Source organism: Ovis canadensis, chromosome 21 (genome assembly GCF_042477335.2).
Source record: "Ovis canadensis isolate MfBH-ARS-UI-01 breed Bighorn chromosome 21, ARS-UI_OviCan_v2, whole genome shotgun sequence".
Classification (NCBI taxonomy): domain Eukaryota; kingdom Metazoa; phylum Chordata; class Mammalia; order Artiodactyla; family Bovidae; genus Ovis; species Ovis canadensis.
The window spans coordinates 33,095,559-33,112,977 of NC_091265.1; the positions used below are offsets into that span (position 1 = coordinate 33,095,559).

The 17,419-nt window shown below is 47.8% G+C and overlaps 1 protein-coding gene across 4 annotated transcripts in view; it reads left to right on the forward strand.

Moving 5' to 3' along the window:
* TENM4 (teneurin transmembrane protein 4) overlaps window positions 1-17,419 on the forward strand; it is an 844,684-nt gene that overhangs the window by 707,375 nt on the left and 119,890 nt on the right. For all 4 annotated transcript variants that reach the window (XM_069564905.1, XM_069564907.1, XM_069564908.1 and 1 more), the window contains one exon: window positions 11,024-11,209. In XM_069564905.1, the coding sequence (XP_069421006.1) occupies window positions 11,024-11,209 (186 nt within the window). The remainder of the gene's footprint in view (window positions 1-11,023; window positions 11,210-17,419) is intronic.

The following is a 17,419-nucleotide window of genomic DNA, read 5'->3' on the forward strand; positions in this document are numbered from 1 at the left end:
CCCATTTATACACCTAGATAGACTTGAGTTCCTTGAAGACAGAAGTAATTTAATACCATTTCTGAATCCCCAGCATCGAAGGGTGCCTGTCACATAGTAGATGCTCAATATATTTTCAGTTTTCAGATTCTGTCTTTACTGCTGTTTTAGAAATGACAAAAATAAGACTCAGCTACGTGCAATGTTTGTTGCCTGGAGCTGGGAAGTATCAGAGCTGACTTTGATACCCAGCTTGCCTGAATCAAGGCCTCTGTCCTGTGCAAAATCACAGAGCCTTGAATAGTTACATGGAGTACCCTGCCTCGGGGCACTGGAACCTGGCGGATGCAGTCTAAGGATACATTTTCTATATCAGACTCAGTGTGGGATGCAGAGACTAATCTGATGATGGGAGGGTTCTGGAGGCAACACAGGCAGACTGATAACTCTGATAAAGAAAGGCTTGCATAGAGTGCTTTGGGAAGGCAGGAGATGAAGCCCCTTCCAGTTGGGAAATTGGAAGGCAGCTTCAAGGAAGAGGTAGCCTTGGAGCCAGAGTTCAACATGTGAAGACTAGGGGGAAGGAGCACCTGGACCATGGAAGCAGCCTGTCCAGAGGCACAGAGGAGAGGCCGCAGAGCGGTGAGCCCACCCCCTCTGTTAGCCACTTGGCTGGCCCCGTACCTGAGCAATTCCTAAGGCAGCCGTCAAGCGCTTGCTCAAGTACCGCCCTCCATGTCACTCTGCACTTCTGTATTTGGCCCATGTTGTCCACAGGATGGTTAGAGGATCTCTAAGATAACTTCTCCTTCCAAGGAGTAAGCGTCTTTTAATTTCATGGCTGCAATCACCATCTGCAGTGATTTTGGAGCCCCAAAAAATAAAGGCTGACCCTGTTTCCACTGTTTCCCCATCTATTTCCCATGAAGTGATGGGACCGGATGCCATGATCTTAGTTTTCTGAATGTTGAGCTTTAAACCAACTTCTTCACTCTCCTCTTTCACTTTCATCAAGAGGCTTTTTAGCTCCTCCTCACTTTCTGCCATAAGGGTGGTGTCATCTGCATATCTGAGGTTATTGATATTTCTCCCAGCAATCTTGATTCCAGCTTGTGCTTCTTCCAGCCCAGCGTTTCTCATGATGTACTCTTCATATAAGTTAAATAAACAGGGTGACAATATATAGCCTTGACATACTCCTTGTCCTATTTGGAACCAGTCTGTTGTTCCATGTCCAATTCTAACTGTTGCTTCCTGACCTGCATATAGCTTTCTCAAGAGGCAGGTCAGGTGGTCTGGTATTCCCATCTCTCTCAGAATTGTCCACAGTTTATTGTGATCCACACAGTCAAAGGCTTTGGCATAGTCAATAAAGAAGAAATAGATGTTTTTGAACTGTGGTGTTGGAGAAGACTCTTGAGAGTCCCTTGGACTGCAAGGAGATCCAACCAGTCCATTCTAAAGGAGATCAGTCCTGGGTGTTCTTTGGAAGGACTGATGCTAAAGCTGAAACTCCAATACTTTGGCCACCTCATGCAAAAAGTTGACTCACTGGAAAAGACTCTGATGCTGGGAGGGATTGGGGGCAGGAGAAGAGGACGACAGATGATGAGATGGCTGGATGGCATCACTGACTCGATGGACATGAGTTTGAGTGAATTCCAGGAGTTGGTGATGGGCAGGGAGGCCTGGCATGCTGCAATTCATGGGGTCGCAAAGAATCAGACACGACTGAGCAACTGAACTGAACTGAACTGAAGATGCCTTCTCACGCTCTGACTATGAAAACTACCCTTCTAAGTTTTCCTCCTCTTTTTCTCTCTTACCCCTAAACCCACCTAAAGGCAATTCCCTGGCCATGTCCAAGCCACTTCTTGCCCAGCATCTCCTGGCTCACCCTCCTTCTCATCCATTTCCCCCTTGGTCCTTCATCTCCAGCTGCCTTCTTCCATCACTCTCAGCTCCCCATGTCTGCACCTATCTTCCACATCCCCCTTGCAAAACCCAGGGTTATTCCAACTACTCACTGTCCCTGATCTTATGGCCGGGCCTCAGAGCGCCACAACCCAAATCACAGCGTGCTCACGCCCTTTAGCCTCTCCTGAGCCCTTACAGCTGCAGTTCATCCTGAACTTTGCGAGTTCTTGTGCTCAGTCCCTAAGGGGCTCTTTCAAATGTCCACATCTCTCCATCAGCATCCTGCTCAGTGGAGGTTCCTCCTTCACTAAGAATCCCAAGGCCATGGATTAATGCTCTCTCATCATCCTCGCCTGTGCCCTGCACAGGTCTCTGCCGCTCACCTATCCCAAGGGCACGAGGCACAGGAAGCCTAGCCTTCTGATTAGGCTCCACGTCCAGGCCTCTCCAGTTCTTGAGAGGCACCTCAGTTGCCCACCCCTCACCTTGCTTTCCCCAGTATATCTTCAAACTGCACCCCACACCTGGCTCTTCTAGAACGTAAACATAAAATAATTGTCATATTCAGAACTTCCCTGTAGCTCAGATGGTGAAGAATCTGCCTGCAATGCAGGAGACTCGGGTTTGATCCCTGGTTCAGGAAGATCCTCTGGAGGAGGGAATGGCAGTCCTCTCCAGTATTCTTGCCTGGAGAATCCCATGGACAGAGAAGCCTGGCAGGCTACAGTCCATGGGGTCGCAAAGTCAGACACGACTGAGGGACTAACACTACTGCTGCTGCTGCTCTACAAAAAAAAGGTGTGCGAGACGTTAGGTGCATTGCATGATGCTCGTTCAGCCCCATGTGAGCCTGAGAGGCTGGTGTCTCTATTTTGCAGGTGAGAAAGCTGAGGCACAGAAAGTTGGAGTAACTTGCCCAAGTCACACGATAGATGGATGGGTGGATAGATGAACGGATGGATGGATGGAAGATTGATGGATGAATGGGCAGTTAGATGGCCTGTTGACAGAAGAGCTGATTGGATGATGGGTAGATGGACAGATGGATGGGCTGATGGACAGGCAGATAGATGAATGGAGGCTGAAAAGACAGCTAAAGAGACAAATGAAAGGAAGAGTACTGAACACAATAAACATTGAGTCAGGGTGAGAACGGAGACTCAGATTCTGATTTCGGAGACTTGCTAGTCTAGCTGGGCTGATGATGTAATGCATAATTAATAAGGACATATGTCACATTACATCTGAGGTTTTGCCTAAACCAGATCCTGCTGCTTACAGACCAAAAAAGTTGTGTTAATCATAGTCACCTTTCATTCTAGCTAAGTGCCTCTGAGCAAGTCACTTAATCTCTCCAAGCTCTTTGCTCAGTGATGATAAGGGCGTACAAATGTAACTGCAGGGGTATTGTGAGAATTTAGTGAGATATTATTTGTGTGCCATCAACAGTGGTTCTATAATTTGCCCTTATATTTTGCCCCAAATGCTGTTTAATTGTAGGGACACACTTAAAGTATCCAAGGACTTCATGAGAAATTCCCTAAGGAATTTTCAAGGACCAGGATTTCAGACAAATTCCCCAAACTGTGCACTAACTCAGATGAGCTAGTGATGCAACAGAAAGTCCTAGTGGAAACCATTTAAAATTCAGTTCAGTTCAGTTCAGTTCATTTCAGTCGTTCAGTCATGTCCGACTCTTTGCGACCCCATGTACTGCAGCATGCCAGGCCTCCCTGTCCATCACCAACTCCCGGAGCTTGCTCAAACTCATGTCCATCGAGTCAGTGATGCCATTTAAAATTATTTAACGCTTACTAAAATTTCTTAACATCACTCTAAGAAACTCACAATACAGACTTATTACAGTCTTCCCAGGAGGTCATAGCTCTGCTTTCACATCCCTGGAGTTTTAAAGACAGCTTCACCTACATCTGTTCCTTGGTCAGGAAGAGGGCACACAGATCATTGCATGAGGTCTCCTCTCTCTCCCACTTGTGTCAATTTTGAGCATCTTTCCAAGTGGAAGAAATTTTATAGGAAAATTATATATAAGTCTCTCCCTTTGGAGGAAAGACACAGTTTCCCTTACCAGTTATTTTAATGAAGAGGATTGTAAAGTAAATCCAGACAAATTAAAACATAGCTGTGATAGGTCCCAGGCTTTGTCCAGGTTCATATGGGGATTAACATTTAATGAGAGGAGCCTGGGGCAGCCTTTCCCTCATGTATACACTTTGGAGCACAGTTAACCAACAGCCAAACCATATATATTTCCCCAGCCTCTTCACCTCTTCATCATGTGTCCACCTGCTTCTGCATCATAGAAAGGGGATGGGTGTGGGCATTGGTGTAAAGGAAGATGTGAGTGAGTGTGTAAGAACTGAGACACTTTAAGGCTGCGAGCTCCAGTCAGAGGTTGGAGAAGATAAGTTTCTAAGACAGTTAAATACAAAGGAGACTGACCCCCTGTGTGACTGTATTTAACCAAGTAAATTGGGTACAGTATGGCTCTGAGATAGAGTTGAGCCAGCTGATATAACGTCTCTTCCATGAATTTGTTTTTTTTTTTTAATTCATCTGTTCTTTCAGCAAATATTTATTGAAGGCACATGCTGTGCCAGGTCTGGTGCCTGCTGCCGGGGACCCAAGAATGAATAAACGCTAGAGCCTGCCGGCAGGTGGGCTTCCAGTCTAAAGAGAAGATAGACACAGACCCCAGTGAGGCAGGGCACAGGGCGGGTGGGGAAGGGGAGGTGCTCTGGGTGTGGCTTTTCCCAGCAGAAAAGCTAAGGTGTTCTTGGGCCTGACCTGGTTCGTCCCCAAGGCCCTGCACAGTTGAGCAAGAACTTTACAGACTTGGAATGAGAACTTTAGGACAGTTAGGGATTTCTGCCTGATTTCAAGAGGAAGCCGAGTGACACACATAGATGGTTTTGAAGCCTGTTTTGTCTTGGCTGGTGGTACTGTGCTGCGTAGCTTCATACCCAAAGTTTGAGGCCACTGCTAGAAACTGGTTTGCTCTTCAGGGAGGTGCATCTCTTCCAGGTGACTCAGAGCTGCGCTGATACTGGGTGTCTGGTTGATGTTGTTCAATCGCTAAGTCATATCTGACTATTTGCAACTCCATGGACTGCAGCTCACCAGGCTCCTTTGTCCCTCACTGTCCCCCAAAGTTTACTCAGATTCATGTCCATTGAGTCACTGACACTATCCAACCATCTCATTCTCTGCCACCTTCTTCTCCTCCTGCCTTCAGTCTTTCCCAGCATCAGGGTCTTTACCAATGAGTCAGCTCTTCACATCAGGTGGCCAACGTATTAGAGCTTCAGCTTCAGCATCAGTCCTTCCAATGAATATTCAGGACTGATTTCCTTTAGGATGGACTGGTTTGATTGCCTCACTGTCCAAGGGACTCTCAAGAGTCTTCTCCAGCACCCCAATTCAAAAGCATCAATTTGTCAGCACTCAGCCTTCCTTATGGTCCGACTCTCACAATTGTACATGACTACTGGAAAAACAGGATGCCTTAGGTCCCCATCAATCAGTTGTGTGCGTAACAGGATGTACATGGCACAGTTTACAGAGCACATTTCATATCACAGTTACACATTTGCCCTTTGCTTCCGTTATCACCACTCACCATGTAGGGGACCATTACTGCTCTCCCCATTTGGGGGAGAAGTATGATGCAGAGAGATTAAGTACTTCTCCCAAGGACTCCACGAGAACCCAAGGAGACTGGGCAGCCGAAGTCTGAAGCCAAGTCTACTCTGTGGATCGTGTACCCTATAGTACATCAGAGGATTCCACCAGGCCCCAGTCTTCCAGCATTTACTCAGAAAGTACTGATGTGAATCACATGACTGTCCCCTAGCCTTTAGCAAATGCTTGCTTGTGTCAGATATGTTACATAAGTCAGAATTCACGTCTGAACCGCATTGCACCACACCTCATTTCCTTTCTTATACGGATATGTGTGTGCAGTTTATGCCCTGACTGTGTGCCAGGCTCCGTGCGAGAAGCTTCACCTCCATTCATCTTAACTCATTTAACTTCATTAGGTTACATGCATCTGCCATGCTAGGATGTCCCTTCTTAGAGTCAGGAAAGAGCCGTGTCTCTCATGCTCACCATTGGATCCCCAGTGCCCGCTGGGAGCAAAGAAATTCAGCAAACAAGTCTCGGCAGTAGTCAGTGTCATCCACAGTTTACACCTGAGATGTAGGAGCTCTGAGCGGAAGTTCACAAAGTGCCACTTACATTACGTAAAAGGTGCAGGAGAGCTCAAAGCACATTCATTCGCATCATTCTGTTTGGTTTTCACCAACCACTCTGGGAAGTTATATCTGCTTTAATGCCAAAGCAGAATTGGAAAAGGAAAAACAAAGCAGTTCCTTTTATTTCAAGGAGAAAAAAATAATAATAATTGATGAATATAAACGCATAACAATGGGCCTACCTTTTGCGGCTGAATGAGAAAGTAGTGTCTCAGGCTTCTGCTCCCTCCACGAGGTAGTGGGCCTCCTGCACTCAGGCAGGAGGTGCATCTTCAGAGGAGAACCTCAGCACCGACAGGTTGCGTTGCCATCAGTTAGCACCCCATAAACGTCAAGGTCACCCCATTCAGGCCCCTTCCATTAAAATGTGCAAGAGCTCACAGCCCAGCTTGTAAAAGGACTGATGGAGGGGTGCCCAGCCACCAGGCAACCTCAGCTCCGTGCCAGGGCAGCACGTTTCATGTAAACTGGTGGTAAATGGATGTTTCCCATTTTGTTTGGAGGGACAGCCCTGTGATCTCCAGAGGAGAGAAGTAGGCTCGACTGATGGGGGAACCTGCATTTCACACACAGCCAGGGTCTGACCTGAATGTAACGAAGGATGAGCAACAGAGCCAGAAACAGGGGCACATCTTCTGGAAGAACCAGAAGGTTCGCTCAGAGGAGAGCCCGCCCCTGTCCAGTCTGGGACTCAGTCTCCACATCTGTGAAACGTCTGTCCTGCAGCGGTGTGCTGAGGATTGTCAGAATGAGGCGAAAGGACCAGAGGAACACACAGCCGTGTCGAATCCCCTATGCGCTCTGGGTCTTGGGAGCCTCACCTCTTGGAAGGATAGTAGCCAGGTGTTCACACAATATTGCAGTGATAGTTAATTGAGGAACTGTATGTGAAGAGGGCTTTGTAAACTGTGAAACCTGTGTTACGGTATTAAGCAGAAGTGACTTTCCCCCACATTATCTCATTTGATCTAACACCAGCCCTGTAAGATTGGTGAAGTGGGAGTTATTTATCCTCACTTTACTTAAATGAAATCGAGATTTAGTGAATTGCATAACTGGCACCTTGAAGATTACCCAGCCAGTAGGGGACAAAGCCAAGAACAGATCCCAAATCTGTCTGATCCTAAGATCCAGGATTCTTTATTCATTGCACATAAGCAGAAAGGTGCCAAAGTGAGTACCAGCTGTAAATCACTCAGATGATCTTAGCAATCAGTTTGTGCTTTCTCTGCTCAGCGATCTCCTGGGGGCAGAGACTGTGTCCTATGGAGCTCTGTGTTCCTAGCACCAGGCACAGTCTCTGGCACAAAGCAGGCAGGCGTGGACTGTTACTGGAAGAATAAAGGAATCAGGATAAAGTGTACATCAGGGCCCTCTGGAGTGGGTGCTGTCACCATTCCCATTTTGCAGAGGAAGGAAGTAAAGCTCAGAGCAATTGAATCTGCTGTCTGAGGTTCCACAACAGGCACAAGCTTTGGAGTCATACCTGATCCCAAGTCTTCAGGTCTTACATGCACACTGCCTCCAGGTTAATTAGTAAAAGAATGAACTACCCAATAGTGAGGACCTGAAGTGAGACCCTCAAATGCTGGGGAAGACCTGCCTCTTCTGCTCTCAACCCTGTGACCTCCAAGTGCCCCACGACCCCCAACACTGAGACTATGAACCCCAAGAGCCCCACAGCCCCCAACACCTAGGCTTTGGCCCATACAGCCTGTCCCTCTCCAGGCTCACATCTCAGTGAACAGAAGCGTTGTTTGCAGTTTACTTTCACAGCATAAACTGCCACCTGGGAAATACGCTGAGTAAACCCAAACAAAGGCTAAGCTGACCTTCCCTCAAGCTCTCAGGTGGAGCTATCTGCCAGACCTGAGTGCAGGCCCACCTCCGGAGGCACCTGGGTGGATGTCCTTGCAGTGCTGTGCCGTAGGGCTAGAAATTTCAGACTTGAGACACGGGGAGACCCAGGGACCTAAGACTGTCGGCCTTCATCTTGAGGGAAGTCCAACACGCTGTCCATGGGAGCGAGAAGGGAAAGAAGCTTGAAGAACATCTTGATAAATCCCCCTTCCTGGAGGGCTGCTGGCTGTCCTGACACTGCTCCACAGCCGCACCCTCACTCGGGGAGTTTTTACAGCAGACAGACAGGCCTGGACTGACTGTCAGCCAGGCTAAGCGGGGTGTACCTGAACTGTTTTAAATTCTTTGGCACCGGTAACCCCAGGCATGCATGGATTTGTTTCCAACAAACCTTAATTAAGGGTCTTTCTGTGCCAAGAACCATGCTGGGTATCAGGCCTAGAGGCGATCAGAAGACTTCATCCAGCCTCAGGATGTCCTGCGTCCGACAGTGACACACACAGAAATGGAAGAGCAGTCTACCATGTCATCTGGAAAGGCATCGAGCAAGACAGCCGCCGCCAGGTGAATCGTGGGCAGCTTCTCAGAGGAGGAGGGGCCCAGCCCTGCGGATGGGTGATGCTGTGCAACAGGGAGGAGGTTTACATCGGAGACTCCCACAGTCTCAGTTGCCGTCTGGTTCCCCCTGCGGTTGATAAGGAAGCTGACACCCGAAGAGGGCAGGTGACCTCCCCAAGGTCACTCAGGAGATCAGTGGCTGAGCAGGCATGAACCGTGCAAACCCGGTCCTTGGATATCCAGTGACATCCATCACTGTCCTAAGAAATCTTTCTTGAGTTAGTGATCTTGCCACACCACTTTCCATTGTCCACTTCTGCTGGCCCTGAATGGCAGTAGAAATGCTGAGGGGCAGCATCACCAGCAAAGTCAAGGAACCTGACCAGGGTCACAAAGCTTCTGCTCCTGAACCTGGTATAGAGACCAAATCCCCTGACTCCAGGTCAGGGCTCTTTCCTCACATTTTCCACCAGCTTCTCTCTCCAGAGGGTAGCCAGGAAACCTGGTGTGGTACCGTAGGCACGCCCTCCCTCTCTAGCTAGTTTGCTGGCCAAGATGTCAGGTGTAGGAACACCTCAGATACGGACACTCTTACTGTTGTTTTCTTTTTTTAACTCTTGAGTATTTTTCAGTTCAGTAACTCAGTCATGTCCAATTCTCTGCAACCCCATGGACTGCAGCACAGCAGGCTTCCCTGTCCATCACCAACTCCCAGAGCTTGCTCAGACTCATGTACATCGAGTCAGTGGTGCCATCCAACCATCTCATCCTCTGTTGTCCCCTTCTCCTCCTGCCCTCAGTCTTTCCCAGTACCAGGGTCTTTTCCAATGCATCAACTCTTCACATCAGGTGGCCAAAGTATTGGAGTTTCAGCCTCGGCATCAGTCCTTCCAGTGAATATTCAGGACTGATTTGCTTTAGGATGGACTGGTTTGATCTCCTTGCAGTCCAAGGGCTTCTCAAGAGTCTTCCCCAACACCACAGTTCAAAAGTATCAGTTCTTTGGCACTCAACTTTCCTTATGCTCCACCTCTCACATGCATACATGACTACTGGAAGAACCATAGCTTTGACTAGACAGACCCTTTGTCAGTAATGTCTGCTTTTTAATATGCTGTCTAGGTTGATCATAGCTTTTCTTCCAAGGAGCAAGCGTCTTTTAATTTCATGGCCGCAGTCACCATCTGCAGTGATTTTGGAGCCCAAGAAGTTAAAGTCTCTCACTGTTTCCATTGTTTCCCCATCTATTTGCCATGAAATGATGGGTCTGGATGCCATAATCTTCATTTCTGAATGTTGAATTTTAAGCCAGCTTTTTCACTCTCACTTGAACATTTTAGCCATTGCCTCGTAGATTAAGATGAAAGTTCTGAGCCTCTGAGATCTAATTTTATTTTCCTTCCTTTTTCAAAAGTACTTAAACTGTTAGTAACTTTGAAATCAGAAGTACAGCTTGGAAGGGGTAATGGGCAAATGCAACTTGATGCGGGTGCCAGTCAGTCTAATTGGAAAGAAATTAAAGGTGTCGGGATTTTCTTTTGAAGAACACTGGGCCACAAGGCACAGAATCTAATTAGGGTCTCCATCACAGCCCTGGCCAAGAGCATCAAGGGCCCCAGTTGTTCAACCGGTTTCCTAAAAAGCAGTTGTTTTCAGAGCCTCCACAGCCTCTGCCTGTGCAACCGTGAAGATGTCACTGGCCCCAAGCCCGAGGGGCTTGTGAATCAGGTCGTGTATGTGTGTTGTGCCATCTCACAATCAGGCCTTTGTGAAGGGCTGGACAACTCCACTCTGGCTGTGAAGTTGCCCCCACACCCAAGCCAGTATTGCTTTGAATGGGAAAGGCCATTTCAATGGTGCTTGGAGTTGGGGTGAAGCCATGAGTAAGAGGACGAGGCATAAACCCAGCAAAAGCCCAGAACAGCCACCCAGAGTTACCCCCGTGGGGTGCTGGAGGGCCAACCTCCCTTTCATCCCATCTCAATTAGAGTCAAGGCTGGAGTGAAACGCAAGCCCAGGACCCTTCACGCACCCCAGCCAAACCCACAAGCACTTGACTTGGCGATCAGGGACTCATCCTTGCTTTGTTTTCACACATAACTGGTTTTTAATTAAATCTGACTTTCCATCACATCTGTTCCAAAGGCTGGTCCCTTTTGGAGTGGCAAGCACAAAAGTGGGGACAGGCTGGCCACAGGGAGAAGCAAAGAGAGCAGAGGCAATCCATTCTGTTTTGATGAGGAGAGGGGCTGGGGACAGGCCTCCACCGGGAGAACTATTCTCTCAGGGGGCCCTTGTCCACAGGGATTAGCCCCGAGCCTCTGGAACCCTGACAGCTCACGGAGCCCAGCAGAGGGGAGCCAAGTGTGACCCTTGTTCCCCAGAAAAGCTTGCTCAGTGCCTGTTTTGTCTCCCCCCGCCCCGCCCCACAGAGATCTGCGCTGCTGACTGCGGGGGCCACGGCGTCTGCGTGGGGGGCACATGCCGCTGCGAGGATGGCTGGATGGGGGCGGCCTGCGACCAGCGCGCCTGCCACCCGCGCTGCGCGGAGCACGGAACCTGCCGCGACGGCAAGTGCGAGTGCAGCCCGGGCTGGAATGGCGAGCACTGCACCATCGGTATGTAGGCCCGGCCCGGGCCTCTCTGGAGGGCTGCACGCTGCCTGCGTCTGCCGGGCACTCTGGGGAGCACCCATCGCATGCGGGAGCTGGGCCAAGAGTCCTTTCATCCGACGACATTATGGTCAGCTTGTCCTAGACAGCAGTTGGATTTGAATTCAGTCAGGGGATTCGGAACCTTTTCTCTCCCAACCTGCATTTCCTGGGTCTCAACCAGCTGGTAGCATACCCTGGGGCTCGCTCTGCCCAGGCCAAATGGATGACAGCTTTGTGTTAAGGAGCTGGGGTTGAAGAATGAGGCAGATGACTCTACCGCTGAGCAACTGTGAGCAAGGTCTAAGTGTCTCTCAGAGCCTCAGTTTGCTCACCTATGAAATGGGGGCAAGCATGCCGGTAAAGAGCTTAGCACAGGCTGGCAAATTGTACTGCTCATTACATGTAGCCCATTAAATCAAATTTATGGTCTGGTTGGGAGATCTTGGTTCTAGCACTGACCCCTCCCACCACAGCCTCCTAGGCCTGTACTCCCAGAGAGGCCTGGAGTCCTGGAGGAAGCTTCCCATAGGCCCCAGGCCACATCTGCAGCCCATTAGGCCTGGGGTCCTCCCCCTCACTCCTGTCCCTGGCTTCCGTCCTGTCTGCCTTTGTCTCCTTTCCCCTCTCCAGAGGGCTCCTCAGCACTAGCCCCTGCTGAAGCAGCACTGTTGGCAGCTTTCAAAACAAGCTGATCACTCCATTCCCTTCTTTCTGCCTTTCCTGCTGGTTTTGTTGATTTTAAACACAGCCAGACGTTTGCTTGGTTTATTATCCTGGAATGAACACTCACCAAAACGTCTTTATTGAATCAACTGGTTTGTGTATCTACGTTTTAACTTCTTCCCTTCCATTTTTTTTTTTTAAAGAAAGGATCTGTGATCAGATGGTGAGCACATGGCTTTAGGAGGCAGGACGCTGGCTGCCTCTCCAGCTCTGAAAGTCCCCTCCTGAGTCTTACAGAAACTGGGAGGCAAGCCCCAAAGATTTTGAGGGATGAAGGAATTTTGAACAAATGGAACTCCCTCTTATTTCATGTTTTTTTTTTTTAACAGCTTCATTCTTTCTGTTTTATATCCTGAAATTAGTTTTTATTGATCATGTCCACCCCCACCCCGTTGCTCTGTTTATAAATGGCTCTGGAATGCCTTATACTTATTAACATCAATAATAATGGCTTCTGATATATGAGTATTTACAGTGTAGCCAGCTCTGTGCTAAGGGCTTTGACTGCATCATTTCATACACCCAGCCATCACCCCATGAAGGCACGTGTATTATCCCCTTCTTTGCAGGGACCCGAGGCCTACAGTCACTTAACCATTAAGTAGAATGGGAACTTGAGGCTTGGTTTTCTGAGCCACGGTGAAAGCCCAGGTTTTCTGCAGAGGCCTCCAGCTCTTGTCCTTCCCAGAGGCTGGGCCCTCCTATTCCAGAGGGGCTCAGAGTCCCACTGTTAGTTTGCCAGCCAATGCTCTTGCCAGCACTCAAAGCTGCTCCCTCCAGCGCCAGCAGCCCGGCCTGCTTTTCCATAGCAGAACGTGCCGAGGTACCGCCCTATGCGCCTCTGGGTGGCTTCTTTCTGTCAGAGTCATCCTATCTCATGACAGCCCTGGATACCCCCCGAAAGAGAAGTGGCCCGAGTCACTCAGGAGGCCCGCCTGCTTCTTTAAACTCGGCTCCGCCTTCACCTTCCCTTTTCTACATGACTAAGGACAGGCTGACCTCTTAGCCTCCCAGACCAGAAGGGGTCCCGTGCTTATTAAAACCGAAATCAGAGCCCAGAGAGAGTGTCTCTGTTTTCTCTCACTTGCTTACAGAGTCCTCAGCTCACCCCACCAAGTTGCACAAGGTTTATGGATGTCAGACTTTTATAAGATTAGAGTATCTCGTCTGAGTCAAATGACGGGGGATTTAGGGAAAGTCTCCCCTCATCCGGTCACGGCTGATTCATGGCAGGGCTTGGGGGTGGGCGGTGCTCCATCTAGCGTCTCGTGGATGATCATCGGCCCAACTTGAAGAGCATCCCTTTGTTTGGATGCCAAGAAGTCAAAGCAGGCCCTCCCACCTCCCCTGCACACCCGGCTGTCACTCTGTAAGAGCAAATTCCACCTTGGGATTGCAAATGCTGTTTCCCCTCCAGATAAGAAATACATCAAGGTAAAAGTGCACACGATTCAAGAGGAAGGTTGACAGTCATAAATACCAGAAAATGTCACAGGACATTGAAGAAGCAATGGGCTAGTCATAGTGGCTCAGATGAAAGGACGTTGGCCCGGAATTCTATTACCTGTCATTGTGTGGTGAGCGTTTCCTTTGTCCCTGTCTCGTCTCCCCGCATGGCAGCTTGCCCTCTGTGCGTCTCGCCTGTGGCCAGCTGCATTCCTGCCAGAAACTCAACACCATAGTGCCAAAGGAACCCTCCAGTAACCTTGTCGGTAGAAGGGAAGGGGGTGCGAGATACAAAGGAGGGAAACAATGGTGGTGCCTTCTTTTTTCTTTTCAGAACAGAAATGAGAAGGAGAAGCCTCTCTTTAATCTTTAATGGCAGCAAGAAGCACTTTCTTCTATTTCCAGGGAACTACACTCCCTGTGAGGATCATTTAGGAAAAGCAAAAACTACTGGTGTGAAAAGCTAGAAATTCAAAATGTTAAATTTTCTCTTGTAATCAGGCTTCCTTATTATATGAGGGTTGATTATAGCACAGCTAGTTCCTATGTTGCAGTGTGGTTTTGTCTTATACCAGAGAAAAGGCCAGGATCCACAATGCTGATTCAGACACCTCTGTGCAGTGGGCACCAAAGAGAGCAGAGCTGTTTATTTGCACACTCCTGCCTTCCATATAAACAGGAAAGAATGACTTGATTACCTAATCACCAGGGTAGAAGAGTTTAGATAAGTCTGAACTCCTTGTGACAAGTCCCCAGCATAAGAACCTTCTTAACCCAGTGACATTTCCCAGAGTAGATTGTATAGCAGGAATTAAGAATCTCCTTTTGGAGATCTGGGTCCACCTTTTCTTTGATGGAAACTTCTTGACTTTTTTTTTTTTATATAAAATAGATTAGTTTCAGAATGAAAGGAAATTTGGCAGTGGCTTCCTCTTTAATGACTATATTTTTGTCAGAAAACAAGAACATTTTGAATCTTAATTCTTTATGTTAGGAAATATCCATCTCTTTGCATCTTCAAGAAAGGTCTTGGTGAAGAATCACCGTGGCAGACCGCATGGTCGCTGGGGACTTCATTTTCTCTGTCTACGAAACACAGATCTCAGGATGCAAGGGGCTGGGGGAGGCCTGCAGGGACACTGGCATTCCAGCCCCTCCTCCACTGCCCACAGACTGCACATCCATCATCACCTGCTCCTAAAAATAAAAAGGGGTATTTTCCTTTTCACTCTCACTTACCTGTTTCTAATATACCCTAGTGTAAATGGAACCCAGTTTCCCTAGTCCAGAAGTTAAGGTAGGATGCAACATGGATTCATTTCTCAAGTCAAGACAGAGTCATCAAAAACATATTTTTGGACATCTTTTCCAAGAATTCTATGGATCTTTTAAGGTTGGGGCTTGACCTCCTATTTCATTAGAGAAAACTGAAAATCATAGCTAAATTTAAGAAGGTGTTTAATTTTTCCTGTTTCTTTGAAAACATCAACATTTTAAATCACTTCTGTGATGGTTACTTTATTCACTTCCCCTGAATATAAAGTCCCAAAACACATATGGGAAATGCTAGCTTCTGATTACATTTGTAAAATTCCAACCTTGACCCCAAAGCTGTGATTGTTCAAAATGCCAGATATACAGAATTATTTACTAGGCTTCAGGAGAGCTGTCCAGTCCTATAAATCCTGATTCTTAAACAAATCCTCCTCTGGGAGTAAAGATCAAAATAATACTGTGATGATGCAATTACTGGAGTGAACAAAGCCAGACTTCACAAGCAGAGGGATTATAAAGGAAGGCCACACAATCTTCTGGAGTCCTTTGTCCACTTTTGAATACTCGCTCTTGAGTTTCTTTTGTGTTATCAGACAGTCCTCAAGCAATAGGACTCACAAGCACTCATAAGATATCTGCATCTGTGAAATAATCCTATGCTTACAGTTCAGTCGTTCAGTCATGTCCGACTCTTTGCGACCCCGTAAACTACAGCATGCCAGGCTTCCCTGTCCATCACCAACTCCTGGAGCTTGCTCAAACTCATGTCCATCAAGTCGGTGATGCCATACAACCATCTCAGCCTCTGTCGCCCCCTTCTCCTCCTGCCTTCTGCCTCCTCAAAGGCATGCTCTCACATCAGGACCCAGGAGTTACAAGACAAATGCCGACAAGGAGAAAGAGAACATGGACAGGGATCTGCCCCCACATTGTCAGAAGAGGAGCTTGATTAGTTGATGCTCCTGGGAGCTCTCAGCCCACACGTGGTAGGAGTGGCAAACTGGAGACCAATTAGTGAGCTCTGTGAGTCCCTCCCAGGGCGGGTGCCATGGGCTACATATTCCTCACTGATCCTTTATCCAAAGAGAGAAGAGCATTAGCGTATCCAAGAACTCAACAAGAGTATCTCTTGGATGATCTGTCATCCATCTGAAAGAAGTTCAGATGACTATAACCACCCCAGCTGCCATCACCTACCATAGTGATCCTTGTTTCATCTGACCTAACACGTACCCACCGGAGAAGGCAATGGCAACCCACTCCAGTACTCTTGCCTGGAAAATCCCATGGATAGCGGAGCCTGGTGGGCTGCAGTCCATAGGGTCGCTAGGAGTCAGACACGACTGAGCAACTTCACTTTCACTTTTCACTTTCATGCATTGGAGAAGGAAATGGCAACCCACTCCAGTGCTCTTGCCTGGAGAATCCCAAGGACGGGGGAGTCTGGTGGGCTGCCGTCTCTAGGGTCACACAGTCAGACACAACTGAAGCGACTTAGCAGCAGCAGCAGCAACACGTACCCACAATACAACTGTTAGAGTCAGCTGAGGCTCCTGGAGGATAAGAGTAAAAAGGCTTCTTGCCGTGTTCTTCACAGCCTTTGATAAGGGGCCCCTGAAGCTTATTGGGATTATCTCAAGAGAAATGTTTAGAAACTTCCATTGGTACAAGCAAGCAAAGGAGAGAAGCTTTCATGTCGCAGGTCATAGAAATACTAAAGAGAACTAAGACCTCACAGACTTCCCTCCAGTCAAAGGCCCAGAACTTGTTTTACAAATAACTATGTGCTTCCACGGTTTCCAGTTCCTTGCATAGTGACAGGAATATAGTAGAAGCTTGAGAATCGTGTGCAGTGTTGAAAAGACAATCATTGTCCGAGAGGAAAATGATTCTACTCCCATTGTATTCATCCTAAAATCTGGAAGAAAAAGATGAAGGAATTTGGGGACGCCCTGAATCCACCATGCATAATGCAAGCCTAGGGACTTGACATCATATTTTCTTACAGTTAGTGCTTTAAAATCACAATGAAATTTTAATGAACTCTTCTCAAGGGCATATGCGCCAAGATTTTCAAACAGTGAAAGAAACAACAGTGTGGACTTCTGCACATGCCTTTTATAAGTAAATGACATTGGACTTCAAAGACCCAATTACCACTTTCATTTTCAGTAGAGACAAGAAAGCTCTTTTCTGCACCCAGAGAACCCTTGGACTTGGTGTTGCTTGGACTTGGTGTTGACTGGCTGTTATCACCGTTTGGATTCACAGTGTGGCTTGAGGTTTCTATGTAGGGAAGGAATCTCAGGATTTGTGGAGCCCACTTTTGTCTCCTGAAACCCACAATGTTGATTGCAACCTGAGTCTGCCTCTGTCACTTACATTGGCTGCCTTTCCTGCCTGTATCTAATAAATTAGTAAGCATTTGTTCAAGGTACTAAAAACATGCTTAATAGAGAACTTTATTACTAAATAGTTCTTATAAATGAAATGACATTAGAAGAGAGAGCAAAAGCTCTCTGAGGTCAGCCCCTGAACTTGGGGAGATTAGTCTGCATAGTGGATATAATCTTTACTCATCACCAGAGCCACAATATTACCACTGAGTTTGGAGACAACATTTTTCATGGTCTGAGAGCTCCCTCCACATGGATGCTGCACAGCTGTCTAGCCATTTGGATCCCAACAGTGGCGTCTCATCCAGCTGAATCATCCTTGTCAGCCCCCTGA